Source organism: Gavialis gangeticus, unplaced genomic scaffold (assembly GCF_001723915.1).
Source record: "Gavialis gangeticus isolate Ggan-Ray unplaced genomic scaffold, GavGan_comp1, whole genome shotgun sequence".
Classification (NCBI taxonomy): domain Eukaryota; kingdom Metazoa; phylum Chordata; order Crocodylia; family Gavialidae; genus Gavialis; species Gavialis gangeticus.
In genome coordinates, this window is record NW_017728997.1 from 48,198,084 (window position 1) to 48,214,553 (window position 16,470).

The window sequence follows — 16,470 nt, forward strand, 5'->3', positions numbered from 1 at the left end:
CAACTTCAAACCTCCAGGATGTAGCGCAAGAAGTTCATGCCAAATAATTGCCTGCCCCTGCTCTAGTGGGAACATGTGTATGCTCCTGTTATGTCCCAACCTTTTTACAGCACAAAATCCCACAAATTTGGAATGATACAAGCTGAACAAACTCTAGAAGTTAATCCAGGTCACAAAGATCCCTTCTGTTCAGGGTGCTGCAGGAGGAGGTGCAGCTAAACAGATAAGATGGTGCAAAGATTTGGCTAAAGGGATACTCTTTCACCTCCACGTTAAGGTGCGAACCCACAGGTGAAAGCTATTAACATCTAATAAATAAAAGAACTAGAAATAACTAATGTTCAACCTCTGGCTAGAGGTGGCAAAATAGTTACCAAGTTTGATACATGCTAGAAGGTCCATGTGAAGCGAGTTGGACACCTTAGCATACTTCCTGACTGATGAGTGTTTATATGTAGCACCACAACTGGTAACTGTGTTAGTAGTCTCAGCAGAAAGGCCAAGGACTGGATGGGTCATGGAGACTGAACTATCCTCTCACCTCTAGAGGTGGTCCCTCCAGGACAGAGATGAGGCACATTGGTGGGGGCAGTGTGGGGAAGCTTGTACTGCTGCCGCCCATGCTGTATCTGTTCTGTGGATAAATAGAGGGCTTCAGCCTCCAGTGGTGTCAATCCAGCACCTTTCACCAGCACTAAATTAAAAAGAATATAAATAAATATAAAAAGGATAGAGGTGCATTGACAGAGCTGTGAACTTGCTCTAGCCAGAGCCATTGGTTTCTCATTTTCACAAGCATCAAAGTCACCCAATTAAAAACCAAAACCAAAAAAAATCACCAAACCAAAAAAACCACCCAAAAGCCCCAAAGTCATGTTAACACAGTAGAACTATAAATGTGAAATTTTCTTATTTCTTGATGAACAACTGCATTTTAAATGGCGGTTTCACAATAACCAAATTAATAATTTGCACACTGTGAAGCTTGGAAAAGATCTGGGACTTCTGTTCTACCTTATTACAAACATAATTTCATAATAAGCAGGTCTGACTGCAGAAGTAAATCCTACTTTTTGCCTACCTGAAAATGGACAGAACTGCAGGGAAGAACTGCTTTATCTTAAAAGCATCAGAATATTTAAGTAAGCGTAATAAAGTAAATTAAATATCTTTTCAAGCAACACAGTTTTTAAATTATGATTTCTCTTGCTGTTCCCTAATTAGCAGTCATTAGAGTTATCTACTTTTTCTCCATTGGAGGTGCTATTGACTTATGCATCAACCAGACATCTTTTTATATTGTTCATCATGTTGGTTTCCAGGCAACAGCAGAAGCCACAGCTGAGGGGTAGGAGTTGGTAAGGAGTCAGTAATACTGGGAAGTCAGACAGCTCAAAAGGAGTGGCAAGGTCTGCAGCTGTGACAACTGAATTTCTAAAGCAAAAACTCATTTAAACTGCTGCAAACCCAAATCTGCCATCCCAAAAGATTCAGATGTTACATGCTGCTAGAACTAGCTGAAGCAAATCTTCCTGAATCCACAGTATCAGCAAACCTTTCCCTTTTCCTTTCTCTGCTATGCCACCTTAATTGTATTACTTTATCTGGGTTGTCATAATTTTTCTTTCAGTTCTTGAAAATTAACAGACCTGCCTGTACTGAAAAGAAGATCCTACGCCTCACCTTCCAGTTCCACCCGACCCCCTTCAATTAAATCATGCAGCTGCATCCATGACATGGCAATTGACTGTTAATTATGATTGCAAGAGGAAATAGAAAAAACAGGCTGGATTGACAAACAGGAAGCTCTTATTCTAGTCGATAGGAAGCAAATCCTAACTCTGCTCCTGCCTGCGAAGTCTTCTGGCTATAAAGAAATAATGTAGTTCCATTATGTGGGGTAGAGGGGCAAGATCTGAGCAATATCCTCTACAGTTTGCATCCTGTAGGTTTGCTGTAAAAACTTGTGGATGCTCTGTACAGGAAGGTGGATCTGCATATGAATTCTCAAGGAAAAGGAAAGGAGAAACCCAAGTGAATGTTGCTAAGATGCAGGGCTCTGATAGCAGCCACAGAGTGGCACTGTTGTATGTCTGATACTTGGGAAAAAGAAGATTCACTGGACCAAGCTCAGCTACTTCTACACCAAATGGAATATAAGGCAGTAGGTGTCAACCAATTTCTTCTTTTCCCCTTTTTCCACCTACAGTTAAGTCCCTCTTTAATTCTGTTATACCTTTTCCCAAGCCCTTTCCACTTTCATTTGTATATGTACATGAACTTCAATACCATAGTTTAATTTCTTTAAAGACACAAGAATGTTTGTTCTGATCTTCTACTTCTTTCAGGTGCTGTAGCAAAGAATTATTCATGCTCTTCAGAAGATTATTTACAACAGGGTATTGTGGCATCCTAGATTTTCATACAATGTCTGTGATGCAAGTGGTTGGCTCAATTATTTGCAAATGTATTAGAGACCATTACACTGTTCAGTGGGCAAGAGCCAGCATGTACCAGAAATATATTCCACCCAGACTTGCTGAAAAGATGACTGGCAACATTTTGGGGCTAAACAAAATGTCAGAGGAAGTCACTTGACGAAACAGTCCTTAACTCCAAAAGAGCATTCATGAAATTACAGAATATATCAATATAAAAAAGCATCTCAATATTCTGCATAATCAAGCTGCTAGGAAAATAGTCAGGGCCACTTTGTGTCCCTGCTAACTTTTGGCTCAAAGTCCCTTCATTCTTACCTCGTGCACTGGGAGGAGCAGAGTTAATCATCTGGGATGGTGCAGAGTGAGTAGAGCTCAGGCTTGAGGTGGAAGGGCTGGCCTGGGACGAGGATAAAACAGAGACGTTGGTGACTGAGCCTTGGTACCTGGAGTTAGGGTAAACAAGCTGCAGAAGGCAAAGAAATCAGCAAAGAGAGAACAGAGTGGCCTGGTGCATTAGATATTCACCTGTCTCAGGTCAGCCGACACGTAGGCCATGTGACCTCTGTCTAGGAAATAGTTACAGTTAAATACAGTAATAATAATTATTGGGCTGTGGGACCTATTTTAGCATCTATCTGCTGGCATGGATTGAGAGAGTAATTACTGAATAAGACAGGGATACAGTATGTTAAATTGGGCAAAAATACTTTGCCTGTTCACTTCTAAACATACTGTTTTTTAAAATGTATTTATACCTTTTCCTGTTCTTAAGCAAAACTAGCTACCTTCAAGGTACACCTACAGAAATGTTAATCACATGCATCTTGGTACAGAGTCAGTTTGCCATCTTTCCTTCCATGGCACCTCTATCAAAGTTTAGGAGACACTAATCTATGCATGAGCTTGGACTCTACAGGAATATTGCTCTGTCTATGCAATCCATAGCTGTGGGTAAATCTAAGACAGAACAGATCTACATGTACCTATTATACACGTAAATGAACCATGTTCTAAATACAGCCTACAATCCATGTTAAATTCCAGTCTGAGCAACAGCTCCGCAATGCTGTACTGCAGCTGTACCTGCATGTGATACATATCTTCAGCAGCCTCCCCCACAGAACTGTCTGTGAGAATAACCAGGTTTCCTGTTTCACTGGATGTATGGGAAGAAAGAGAGGATGACGAGTGTCGGACTGAACCCAGCAAATTCAATGGACTAAAACAAAAACAGACACAAAAAGGTGCAAAGGTTAGGCAACATTACTTTTCTGAAGTTTATCTTTAATTAATGATTCCTAGTTACCTGCTGTTCCCATCAACTTCAGTGGGAGCTTCAGAAGTTAGTACCCCTTTGAAAATCACTCCCAGATATGTTTACCCAAATCTTCACACCTGCCTACACTGCCCTAGCAACAACAGCAAGAAACCAATACTATAACATTTTAGTTAGCCTGACACAATATAAATGTTCAAACATCACCAATCAAGGGGCAAGTTGGCATCTTACTAGGCATTTGATTGCTGCACCTGATTTCTTTAAAACAGAGCAGACTGAAGCCACTCTAATCTTTAATGCCAAGGTACGACTGTGGTGACAAGCCCAGAATGTTTCTTTAGGATCCAGGCAATAGCTATTAAGATGGAACATTCCCTGCAGTGTTGATACTTTCCACACAAAAGTTGGTTGTAGAATGACACAGTCCAAATGGCTTGCAGGCTGCACTTTGCTCCCTTCTGATGTAATATTATTTTGTTACATTTCTGTCTCCCTCTGACACACACAAATATAATATACAAAATAAAACCTTTCTAATTTACTTCAGGGCTGGGAAGTCTTTTACAAGTTGATGACTTTTAAGAACAACTACTTATCAATTACATGGCGCCATCGCTTTGAAAGAGTGGCAGACCTGCAGAATTTTATCACAACTTAACAATACCATCTTGAATTCATGCACAAGAGAGCAAGCCTCTGATACAGTATGCTGAACAAAACTTTCAAGTCATCTATATGGACTCACTCCTTGACAGGAACAAAGAACAGCAGTTGAGATTTTTAGTACTTCTGTAACATTCTTGTGTTTGTGCTCCATCTACTGCAGTTAAATAGCACTTCAGTTTTTTATGTTGATTCTACCACTATTTTTGACCCCTAATGATTTACTAAAAATGAGGAACAAGACTTTGTTTTTATGGTGGGCCTAGAGTGGGTCTTACATAACCACATAGGTTACCCATTCCGTATTTGCACAACAAAGCATTAAAAATTCAGGCGTCTTAAGTCATAAATCTGGGGATCTGAGAAGACTCTAACTGGCAGTTATGGATGTATACTATCTGTATGTATAAATACTGCAGTGGAGTAGCTTTGTGGATCTTTAAATCTTTTCAAAGAAGGAAAAAAAATCTGGTATCGGTTATTACAGACAAACATGAGGGACACTTTCGTGCAGTCAACTTTGCTGCCTCCAAAATACTACTGGTCAACAATGAGATTAGGCTCTTTTGGATCTATGTCTGTCTCTGCTTCAGTTCTCTGGAGTTTTCAGAATCCAGGTCAATGCAGAATAGGACAGTTAAAACTTTCTTAAACTGTGTAGACATCCCAGAGATTACAGCAGAAAAAAAGGGTACCTGTGTCGATGTACCAGCTTCATGCTCTCTGGGCTCATAGGGCCATGTGACACCAGAACATTGCTGCGTGGGGTACTGGTACCAGAACAGGCTGGACTCAGTTTATCCAAACCAGGCAACTCCTACATAGGAAACACAAAATCATTTAACGCCTTCAGAAATTTTGGCTAAATGTAGGATGGATCATGGGAAAAGTAGAATGAGTTTTCCCTTTTGTTGTCAGAAGATTTTTAGTATATTCTGTGTTTGTGTTCTCCACATAGCTGTAATGTTTCTGTAATTATCTTAATAGACTTCAGCAGCAGCACTCTGACCCTCATTAGCTTATTCCTAATGACAACTTCCAAGCTACTTGCTGGAAGTTTAGGCATAGAATGGACCACACTGGAGATGCCTTTACTTTTTGGCTATACAAATTGAAAAGAATACATATCCCAGCATGCATTTTAGCCATACCACCTGTACAAAGATGCCAGGAGGTGCAGTCTAGAGCTATGCAAAGCTTCGGGTGGTGATTCGATTCAGAGGAGATTCAGGGCTTTTTTTTTTTCAAAGAGCCAGGAGCTGGGGCGGGCAGTGGGCCTGGCTGGTTCAGAGATTTGGCCGAATTGAATTGGGACAGTGATTCAAATCAGTTAGTCAAATCATTGTCCCCCAAATCCGAAGCGAATACTAGCCGCTTCGCACAGGTCTACTGCAGTCTACATGCATGATATCTCCATATTAAAGAGAAAGGCAGCCCTGAGCCACAAGTATTTCAGTATTCTAGAGGTTATCCTTACACAGTATTAACTTGTAGGAATAAAAGACAAAGCCTTCAAGTTGGAAGATAACTTTCAAAAAGTGTGGAATTGCTTTGCGGCATATAATGTAAAACATTACTGTGCACTGCTGTGCATAATTTAAGACACTTTTTAATTCTTTCAAAGGTACTCTTGTCTCTATTTTTGAAAATGTCTGCAAGCAAGTCAAAAGCTCTTTTGAGTACTCTCTAAATGGATGAGTGTTCTCCCATGTCCTCAGACCTACTGGACACAAGCATCTCAAGTAGCTGACCTAGAGTATTATAGCATAAAAGAGCATAAAGGAACAGGTGGATATGGCTCTTAGTGAGAGTGGAGTCAATGACTACTCTAAGATGTCTGCTGAAGTACCTATATACCATATTTACTCGCATACTACACCCCCCCAAATTAACTTTCCAAAATTGTGTTGCATTTCTTAAGTGAGGAAGGTAATTTTTTGCCCAGAATAGAAGCATGAACATGCTGTAAGATGGCTGCTGACTTTTTTCTTTTGCTTTCCTTCAGTAGCTGTATGGAGGGAGAGGCAGAGTTCAGCAGAGGCAGATCTGAGGGTGGGGGGAGTGGTGCTTTGATTCCTGCTCCATGCCAAGTTTAAAACTAATTGGCCAGTGGCAGCAGTGGCATTTCTGTTCAGGCATTGCTGAGGGAGTCAACTGGCTTCATGGCTCATTATTATCTACTTCCTGTTAATTGATCTTCACTTTGAAGGTGTTAATGACCCTCTAATACCCTTGATGTTCCACTAATTAAGCTATCCTTTGATCTGAAGAAGAATGCACTGCATCTAAAAGCAAGTCTTTAAAAAGTTTATCTTACATATGCAGTTGGTCCAATAAAAGATGTCACTCACAGAGATCCTATCCTCTGTTCAAATTTTGCTATTAGCTTCTCCTGGTCTCTCACCTCCTATTTCCTAGATATAGCTATAGAGTTGAGTCTTCAGCAACAGCTACAATTTTGGCTTTTGGATGAATATTCAAGAGCTGCTGACAATTCAGCTGTAAAAGTATTAAAACTAGCTTTTGTCTGAGTAGAAAAGGGATGGTGAGTGAGTTGGAAAAATCCTTTTTCTTCATTCTGCCTTCCCCAAAACAAAGTACTTCTTTTATTTGGGGAGCATGTGACATGCAGAAAATACAGTATTTAATCTAAGAAGTGGAAAAAATATGTCCTGTCATCACACTGATATGAAGTAAACATTAACTGGATAGTCAACAGTTGGAATAAAGGTAATGATTGTTCTATGGATGCTGTAGTCCCCTCCCCTCTCCACCCCAAAAAATGGTGACTTTTCAGTGATGTGCCTCTCACTGTAGAGGATTCAGAGGAATATAAGCAGATAAATTGGCCAAAAGAAGAACAACGCTCGAGTAATAATTGATCAGATTTCCTGAAAAAAAAAGGAAAGAAAAGAAAAGAAAAGAAAAGAAAGTTGCATTGCTCTTATACAATGTTAAGCTTCCTAATGCTTTCTGTTTGGTTCTACAGTTGCAGCCAGATCTGAAGACATTAGTCACTAAGACTTAGCTTAGTTTGCTTTTTTATATAATTAACATCTGATTAAGCTTTTGAATTAATTGGCAGTGATTCAAAAAGAAGTGCTGATCATGAAACTCTAAGGTCACAACACATTAGTTTCATAAGCCTATTTACTATGTGCTACCAAAGCTAAGTTTTAGTCTATCACTTTAAATAACCATGGCTTCCCAGCATTAGCCAATTTTAACAAGTGGTAATTACATAAAAAGGACATCTCTCCCCTCGCCGTGGACAGCTGAGTGGCAAACACACTAACAAAATAATGACTTCAGTGGCAGTTCCAAAAGGCAAGCTGTTTTTAAATCCCCCAACAAAATTAAAGGCAAATCAAATCCTGAACACTTGTTTAAACAATGCACTAAATAGACCTCACTATTTCAACACTGGGAACCACACAGAGAATTTTCCTAAAGCACATTTTTAATGGAAGGTCCTATTTGTTCTTTCTTTGTAATAGTATAAAGGCACATATAAAATGTGATGCTCATGTATGAAGGGGTGGCTGGTGGATATTTGCTTTGAGAAGATTTATTTGATGTGGTGCTAAAACATCAGCCACTTGTCTACCTTTGTTCTCTTTCTATTGTGGATCTGCTGGAGCTGAACTGATAGTGGGACATTTCAGGATAAAAAGCTTAAGGTAGGCACAGTTATTCTGACTATGAGACCAATCTTCTGCTTTCTGATAAGAGTGGGGACACAGACATCAAGACAGGACTTCTTAGCATTCTAAAGAAGATGAGGAGGCACATCCAACAACCATGTTGGCCTATACATTGCCTCTTCCAGTAGGTACGTCTGTCCAGCCACTCATCCGGCTGACACGTGCTGAAGAACATGCAATATAACTGCATACACATGACTCCAGAACAAAGGAATTGTACAGCAGCACATATATTTGGTGGGCCGAGCTATCCTGCTCTGAAATTACAGGAACTGTGTTGTGGGGGATGGGTATCTAGTACTCTTTAGTCATCTTCTTTCCTCTGCTGCACAGTACTGCATGATAACACAGTGCCTTGGAATTTAGCTTTTCAGATCTTTTGTCAGTTCAGCATTGATGCACATTAGGTGACAGGGACCTTTAAAAACTAAAAATAGCACAGTATGAATTAAATACTCAGTTCACAAACTTTGCCTAAGAAACCAAAGCAGTTGTTGTATGAGTTTGTCCTATGTCTATGTTGCTTTGCTCAGTTCTTGTGTGCACTTTATTGCAACTGAACAAGTTCTGATCATGGCTCTAGATTTCTCAAAATTTTTAAAAAGGATGGGTTTCAGCTTACATGATACAGACTAGATCGCATCATCTGGAACTGGTCAATTAATTTTTTATGCAGGGGACGCATCTCTGGGTGTACAAACTTCTCATGTACTGCCAGACCCACTCCTAGGACATGAACCTAGTAAAAAGAAATCATAACATCATGATGCAAAAAAATCTACATTCAGTCCAGGAGACACTATCATGATTATGTCCTCTAAATGAGTCACTGAACAAAGCATCTTTGTAAAACATTCCATTGCTCATTTGCAAGACTGCTGAAATTACCACGCTGATATCTGACAAGCATTTGTTACTTTAACAAGTATTTTAAAGTGTGAGAGAAACACATTTATGATATCAGAAGTTAGATTTACATTTGCAAGAAATAACAGTAAAAATGACCAAGTTTATTCATTCTCCAGGGAAAACCTGTTAAGCCTTCCCACAGACATAAGAAAATACTTCCCCCCCATCTAGTGTCAGACAAGGAATCAAAGTTGTTAATGAAAGTTTTCAGAAGGATTTCCTACCATGAATCTGAGTGGTGAAGAACTGTTTGTATACTCACAACTGTCCTCTCTGTGTTGCTCATTATTTGTTTATAAAGGACATAAATATAATGCCAGTAATTGACTAAGATTACATGGATGCTCAGAAGAAAGTCCACCGAAGTAGTAGTAATGATAATAATAGTAGTAGTATTTAGTACTTTCATTATCCAAACACTAGACAAACAATAGATAATTGATCTTCCAACCCTCCGCTTTGAATACTGGGATAAGTAGGGTTACCACATTTCCAGGTCTAAAAAAAAGGACACCTGTCAGGGGGACACTTCACTTCCAACCTACAGCCCCCTGTCCCTACTGCTGCCCCTCACTCCCAAACCACAGTCCCTTGCTCCCCCAGGCTATGCTAGTGACCCTCAGTCCCAACTGATCCTGCCACTGTTCCTCACTCCTGACTTGCAGCCCTCACAGTCATGCCAGTGCCCTGCAGTCCCAAACCACAAGCCCCCCACCCCTCCTGTGCCCTCACTCCCAAGCCACAGCCCCCCCACCCCTGACAGTGCTCCTCACTCCTGATCTGCAGCCCACCTGTTCATTCCAGCCCTGCTGGAGGGGGCTCCAGCTGCCCCCGTCTCAACCAAGTCAGAGTGCGGTAAGTCCAATTCACGAGGACGGCAGCGGAATGAGTCCAGCCCCAGTGTGGGCTGGAGGAAAGAAGAGGGGAGGCCTGTGGCATCCCTCACCCTGGGCTGGGGCTCCCACACTGTGCCAGGTGGCCTGGCCATGCTTCCCTTTCCCTTCCCCTTCCCCCTCCTTCCCAGGCAGTGTCTCCTGGCCACTCCACCCCTGCGAGCACGGGCACCGGCCCCTGTGCTGCCAGCCTGGCCACAGAGTTCCCCACTGCCTTCAAAGGGGCCCTCTGCCCCTTCCCCCACTGGTGGGGCAGGCACTTTCTCCTGCCCCTCTTGCCCTGCTGCAGCCACAGCCTCACTCAGACATCTATTCCCTCCAAATACCCCTGTCCCCCCACCTGCCAGACAGTCCCAAGGCCCTGGGCCTCCAACCCCCACCCCCCAGACTTTCCTGAATGCAGATGATAAGGTTGCTTCCACCTGTCTGCCTGGCTGCATACTGTATGTGTGTGCAGACACATGTGGTGCTCCCTGCCTCCAATCGCCCTCCCCCTGCTCCCACCAGCAGAGCAAAGCAAAAACCCAGGCATTTGTTCAAATTTCAAAAAACTGCACAGATGGAGATTGGAGGACTCAAAAAGAGGATATGTCTGGGAAAACCTGGACGTACGGTAACCCTAAAGTATATGATTATCCTTATTCTACAGTTAAGAAATCAGAGATACAGAAATTAAGGGACTTTTTGCTAATAATGAAGACACACGAGCCATGTCCACATGAGCGTGGACATTTGTTTCCCTGGGGACAAGCAGCAGGACACCTTGTACCACTGCTAGTTGTCCCCAGGGAATGCCTCTGCCATGTGCCCTTTGATGCAAAGCAAGTTACCCTGGGTGGGGTAGAGGAAACTGGGCTGCCCCCAGCAACCTTTCCTGGAATCCTGGGGGCCTCCTGGGACTGCAGCATCAATGATTCTGTCACTCAGAGCCTGGTCAGCAGCTGGAGTATGGCTCTAGCTGGTCAGGCTCCAGTTTTGAGCAGTGTGCACTGCCCCCGCATACACCACCCTGCTTTTTTTTGTGCAGGTTTTTTTGACCCCTGGATATCCAGGGATCACCCCCCCGTGCTGTCCCTTGCAGTCTGGAGAACAGCTGAATGTGTGGTATGTGGTGCCACAGATGCATCTGCGGTGCCACATACTGCATGGCTGCGCTTGTCTAGATGTGGCCATAATATGTCTGTCACAGTCCCCTGTTCAGGCTTGGGCACATTTTTAAGATGGCATATTTCATTTAACAGTGATGTGACTTTCATATTTTTGTCCCCTCCAGAGCATGGAATTACAACCAAACTAGCTCAATATGGCGAGATCATTATGTTTGGGGAAGTAAGGCTGCAAGAACACTGGATACAGGCATGGTTATTAATATAAATTGGTGCTCTATAAGCTTTTCCTATACGGCTCTGTAAACCTACCTTGGTCCAGACTTTGGTTATACTGAGACTACTGAGGAAAGACTGCTTACAATGTCAAAATGAACGGTAGATTTGTAACGTAGAAAGAAATCCTCTAGATAATAAACTAAGACAGCTAAACATTACTTTGTGATCTTAATTAGGCTTCAACTCAGGTCTAGAAAAATTAAAGGACAGTGTATTAACACCTTTGCCATCTCCTTTCCCTTTGTTTTAAATGCACTACCCACCTCTTAGACTTCATTTCTGTGCTTCTGAATGCAATATTTAAATCTAGATTATTTATACTGATTGCTAAGAAATCCAAGTACTACCACAGAATTATTCCTTCCTCTCTGAAAGCACAGCAGTACCTGTTCCTGCATGAGCTCCTTGAGCTGTGTGATTTTCTCTGCATCTCCAGGGTGCTTGGTGATATAATCTTTATCGAAAAAGGCCTGTGGGAGAAAGAAAAATCTGCTTATTAGGAAACATTTCATTATGCTTGTATGTCACAAAGGGAGCAGAAAAGGGACAAAAATCCTAGGGGATGCATTTATATTAGGCAAGCAGTAGGAATTGCATTTTATTGATCTCTTTTAGTATTCTGGGACTATATTAGTATGGTTTTAACTCTCCAGATAATTCTCCTGCTCAATTAGTCAAAGCGGCCACAGTTAAATATTATACAGTATGCCCTCTCAACCCCAGTGGATCAAGGAGCCAATTAAATCTCCCCACAAGACAGTGCAGAGTAATACCACTATGCCTCTGCTCAGCCCATTACTGGAATTTTATATAGGTTTCACTCAATTATGTCAAGGAGCTGTAGGAAACAAGTGACTGAAGTAGTAAATAATATAAAGGATGACGAGCATTTTCTGTGCTTCTCTGCAGGGCATACATGACCTAGATATATGGCCCATCATCATCATCATGTGGCAAGTGTCCCTAAATCTCCTTTTCCTAATGTGCATCTTTAAATAACTCCAGACCAAGGAAATAGCATATCGGTTTCCTGTAGGCAGAGGCGTAACTTTAAATGTTGGCACCTGGGGCTTGGCAACAGGAATGTTTACTTCCTTGCACAGACTTTAGAAGTGGCAAGGGCTGCTGCTGCTGTTGCTGCCCAGACACAACCACACAGGCAGCGGTAACGGTGCAGGCTCGCTAGAGGCTCCATAATGGTGTCCCTTCTGAACTGGCACCCAGGGCTGATGCCCCAGCCACCTACCCCCAAGTTATGCTACTGCCTGTAGGGCTAAGACTACATTGGAAGTTGGCAAGAAAAGACAATTTTTCAGAAGCATCAGTCAGCAACTTCCCTTCAGAAGACATTTAAACCATATTTAAAAAGAATACAAGACAAGCCCCTCGTCTTACATTCATATATAAGGAAACCTTATCAAATACACTATCTAATGAAAACCAACTATGCAGCTCATTAAATGCAGCCGACACTGAGCATGACTATAAAACATGTGGTCCATATTGAACAAACGTGCTGATGGGAACCTTTTTTTTGTGTGCCTCTTAAAAAAGTGGGCAGTTGTTCCCCCAGGAGGGAATGAGCACTGGGCCTAGAGGTACTACAATACAAGGCCAGCACTTGAAGAGGCTGGAGCAAGCTCTGACAGCCCACCCCGCTCCTGCCTTCTCTCCCCGCCCCCCAAAAAAATTAAAAAATTTGGATTTCTTTTTTTTTTAAATGTCATGTATCAGGCCAAATCAGTTCCAAATTCTATCATCTGAACAGAGATCAATCATTCAAGTTCGTGTGGCACTACCGTCAGTAAGTATCCTAACTCCCAGCCTCTTCAGCCTGGGGCTTTACATACTCCCAAATCCATGGCAGGCATCCTATGTGCAAGCCTCAAGCTCGGAGGCCTTGGAGTTCAGATGCCCCCTGCTTTTACTTGCCCCTAGCCAAAAGATCAAATGAGGCAGAGGACATCTGAATACAAAGGCCTTCAGGTCTGGGGCTTTCACATAGGACACCTGCTTGGATTTGGGAGGGAGGATACTTGCCTGGTGGTAGAGCCACACAGACTTGACAACTGAGTTCTGCTCAGTTAAATTTTGGAACTTGACTATTGGGCTTTACTCAACTGAATTTGGAACTGATTTAGCCTTGAAAAGACAAAAAAATAGTTTGTACTATAGATAAGTAGGTACCAATGGTTCTATTTAAGAGTGTTTATGAAGTACCTCGATAAAATCTGCAGCAGTTTAAAAAAAAAAGGTAAAATGCATCAATTCTGGATGAACTAAGTCTTTGTAACCACAGACTTAGTTCATCCACAATTGATGCATTTTACCTTTTTGTACTATATGCAAATTACTACTGGTATGTTTATTTCAAGGTCAGGGTTTTCAAATTTGCTCTTATTTCCATGTGCTCAGGTAGAGGAGGATCTGACAGTAAGGAGGTGGGGAAGAAGTTGGGGGGCAGTGGCCAAGGGGGCTGCCTGAGCCCCCAGATTTATTTTCTCTACTGTACCAGTGGGAAGAAGGTAAACTTCAATAATAAGATTCTACACCTGGAAAATTATATCAAATTTATAAATTTTCCATATACAGAATCAACTGTCAGGGAGTTGTCTTATATTTGAGTAAATACAATACATCCCAAAGCCAAAGTAAAACAACAAAATATGAAGCTTCACTATGCAACATGGGATCAGGTTGATGAAATCTGAGTATATATGAATATTTTTTTCTATCTGACATGTTTCTTAGTCACTTTCTCTTCTGTACAGTAGGGGAAATGCTAGCGAGAAATAGTTTTTAAGAGGTTGATACTAAGTTCAGAGGAACAATTCTGACTTACCTCCTGGTACCGTGCTATGCCACCATTCACAGCAGCATCAATCACTCCATTCAGGCACATGCTGAGCAGGTTAATGTTCCCATGCATTTGTTTGTGCTGATACTGGCTGATCAATGTCCTCAACTCCTGATTTTTGTTCTCAACAACTTGAATGGCATTTTCCAAAGGGCTTACTTCAACCTACAAAGTAATAAATGCCATGAGCACTTTAGTGCTAATATAGTCCTTTCCTTGCTATGAAATGAATCCCCACTATTATTTGATAAGCACTCTTGGGATTTTGGGGGATTCACAAAGTAGCTAGCCACATAGCCAGCTTTTCACAAACATTTCACTGTTGGGAAGCATTGGGCAGATCCTCTAACCATACACTCAGCTTAGTTAGCAACTACAATAGCTATTGCATCTTCAAATGACTGATGGGAAATGGCACCAGGATTCGTCATCCCCCTATATTGGCACCTACTTCATCTGACTGTTCCATCCCCTTTACATTACTTCTCTGGCTATGTTTAGCAACTGCTTCAGCTAGAGAAACTATGAGAAAGGAATAAACTCAACATCTGCCAATGAAACGTGAATTTTTCAACTGCAAGACCCCAGCCAAGAGCCTTTAGGTTGCCTATCTTATGTCTTGAAGAAATTAGCCATTCAAATTGCAGTTAGAAATATAATGAATATTACCAGCTCTCTCCTCTCCACTTCAAACCACCGAGAGATCCCAGGTAAACTGTGAGTCAGGGTCAGAGTGGTACGTTCAATCCACAAGCTCTGAGAAAAATAATACAGAAGATGAAGAACATGGTGAATCAAAATCTCACGCTTACCAATGTCTTCTGCAGTTACCCCCACCCGGCTTCAACTGAGACTGTATAGATCTCCTGAGCAGGTATTATGTTTTAAAAAAAGGATTGTAGCATGAAACTGAAGGTTGCAATATCCCCCTCTCCTCCTTCACCCCCACTGCCAACTCTCAGTATGCTTTATAGAAGTGTGTTAAACTTGCCTACTAGTCACTAAAGCTCAGCTCCCCTGTTCTCCTATCGATAAGCTGGGAGCCAAGCTAACTCTCTGAGTAATTATATGTCAATAAGCAAAGCAAGTCCCATTGCTTCATACCTTGAGCCATGGAATTAGGATCTTGTGAGGTGCTGTGTCAATATAGAATTAGGAAGAATGTTACTGCCCTGGAGAAATTAACACTTACGTACCATGACCAACCCCACCCACCTTAAATTCATTCTCCTTGTCCTTTGGGCCTTTGTGAAAAGGCCTATCATAGCGGAATTTCCTGATATTATTAACACGATAAAAGCTCTTTATGCGATCAGGGACTCGGTCCATTTGCAGCACGTCTATACTTTCTGGGATGGGAGTCACTGCATAAATCTGCAAATCTGCGAATGGGTGAGTCAAAGAAACACAATGGCACCAAAAAGAAAATCAGTGAGTTGCCTTCCCAAGTGAAAGGAGGCACAATTCTGTTTCACCTCTCTTAGGGATGCCAGATATTGTCATAAGAACTGCAATGGGTATGAAATCCATGCTCTCCTACTCCAGTACTTCTCTCTACTCATGGCTACTTTAAGGTAGCAACATAACGTGGTACTAGCACCACCAGCACCACAAGGCCCTCTAGAGTCTAAGGATCCTAAAGCCAGCTGTATCATATTTCGGTACTTGAATATGTAGATAGGTGCCTACTGAGATGTACAGAAGTGCCAAGGCAGATAAGACACCTAATTCCCATTGATTTGGATAGAGTTATGTATCCGCCTGCTTAGGCATTTTTGTAAATCTCACTTCTCATCCATCAGGATCCCTGGCCCTGACATACGTTACAATTAAGGTATGATTAAAATGTTAATCATGCCATAAACAGTAACCTTGCTACATGTTAAAGCAGGGGCGGACAATTATTTTGGGCGGAGGGCCGCTTACTGAGTTTTGGTGAGCCATTGAGAGCTGGATGACAGGCAGCCAGGGGCAGACAAATATTCATTTTCTAAATTTTTTAGGGGCCCCGCGGGACTGATAAAATGGCCTGGTAGGCTGCATCTGGCCTGCGTGCCTCATTCTGCCCACCCCTGTGTTAAAGCCAATTATGGCATAATAATATAGCAAATGCATTTGTATCATGCCTTAAATGGAACGTGTGGCATGTTCGGCCTGACCTATGACAGATCTGTAGGCTCAGCTGAGCATAGGGATCCAGCATGGGGTAGCCCCAGGGTCCAGGACACAGGCCTCCCCTACCCGATCAGTGTAACTAGGTTGGGGGGCAGTATCAGGTACTGCACCTGGCGCCCCCACCCAGTCCTCAGAGGCAGACTGGGGGGGGGGGGGGGGGGGGG

At 42.2% G+C, this 16,470-nt stretch overlaps 1 protein-coding gene across 1 annotated transcript in view; it reads right to left on the reverse strand.

Annotated features, from left to right (window-relative positions):
• The window catches only part of DOCK3 (dedicator of cytokinesis 3), a 791,467-nt gene that overhangs the window by 31,282 nt on the left and 743,715 nt on the right, over positions 1–16,470 (reverse strand). The window contains exons 42-50 of the mRNA XM_019504626.1: positions 15,347–15,513; positions 14,801–14,887; positions 14,117–14,296; positions 11,661–11,744; positions 8,710–8,826; positions 5,079–5,200; positions 3,525–3,660; positions 2,757–2,904; positions 542–694 (exon numbers count right to left, since the gene is read on the reverse strand). Coding sequence (XP_019360171.1) covers positions 542–694; positions 2,757–2,904; positions 3,525–3,660; positions 5,079–5,200; positions 8,710–8,826; positions 11,661–11,744; positions 14,117–14,296; positions 14,801–14,887; positions 15,347–15,513 — 1,194 coding nt within the window. The remainder of the gene's footprint in view (positions 1–541; positions 695–2,756; positions 2,905–3,524; positions 3,661–5,078; positions 5,201–8,709; positions 8,827–11,660; positions 11,745–14,116; positions 14,297–14,800; positions 14,888–15,346; positions 15,514–16,470) is intronic.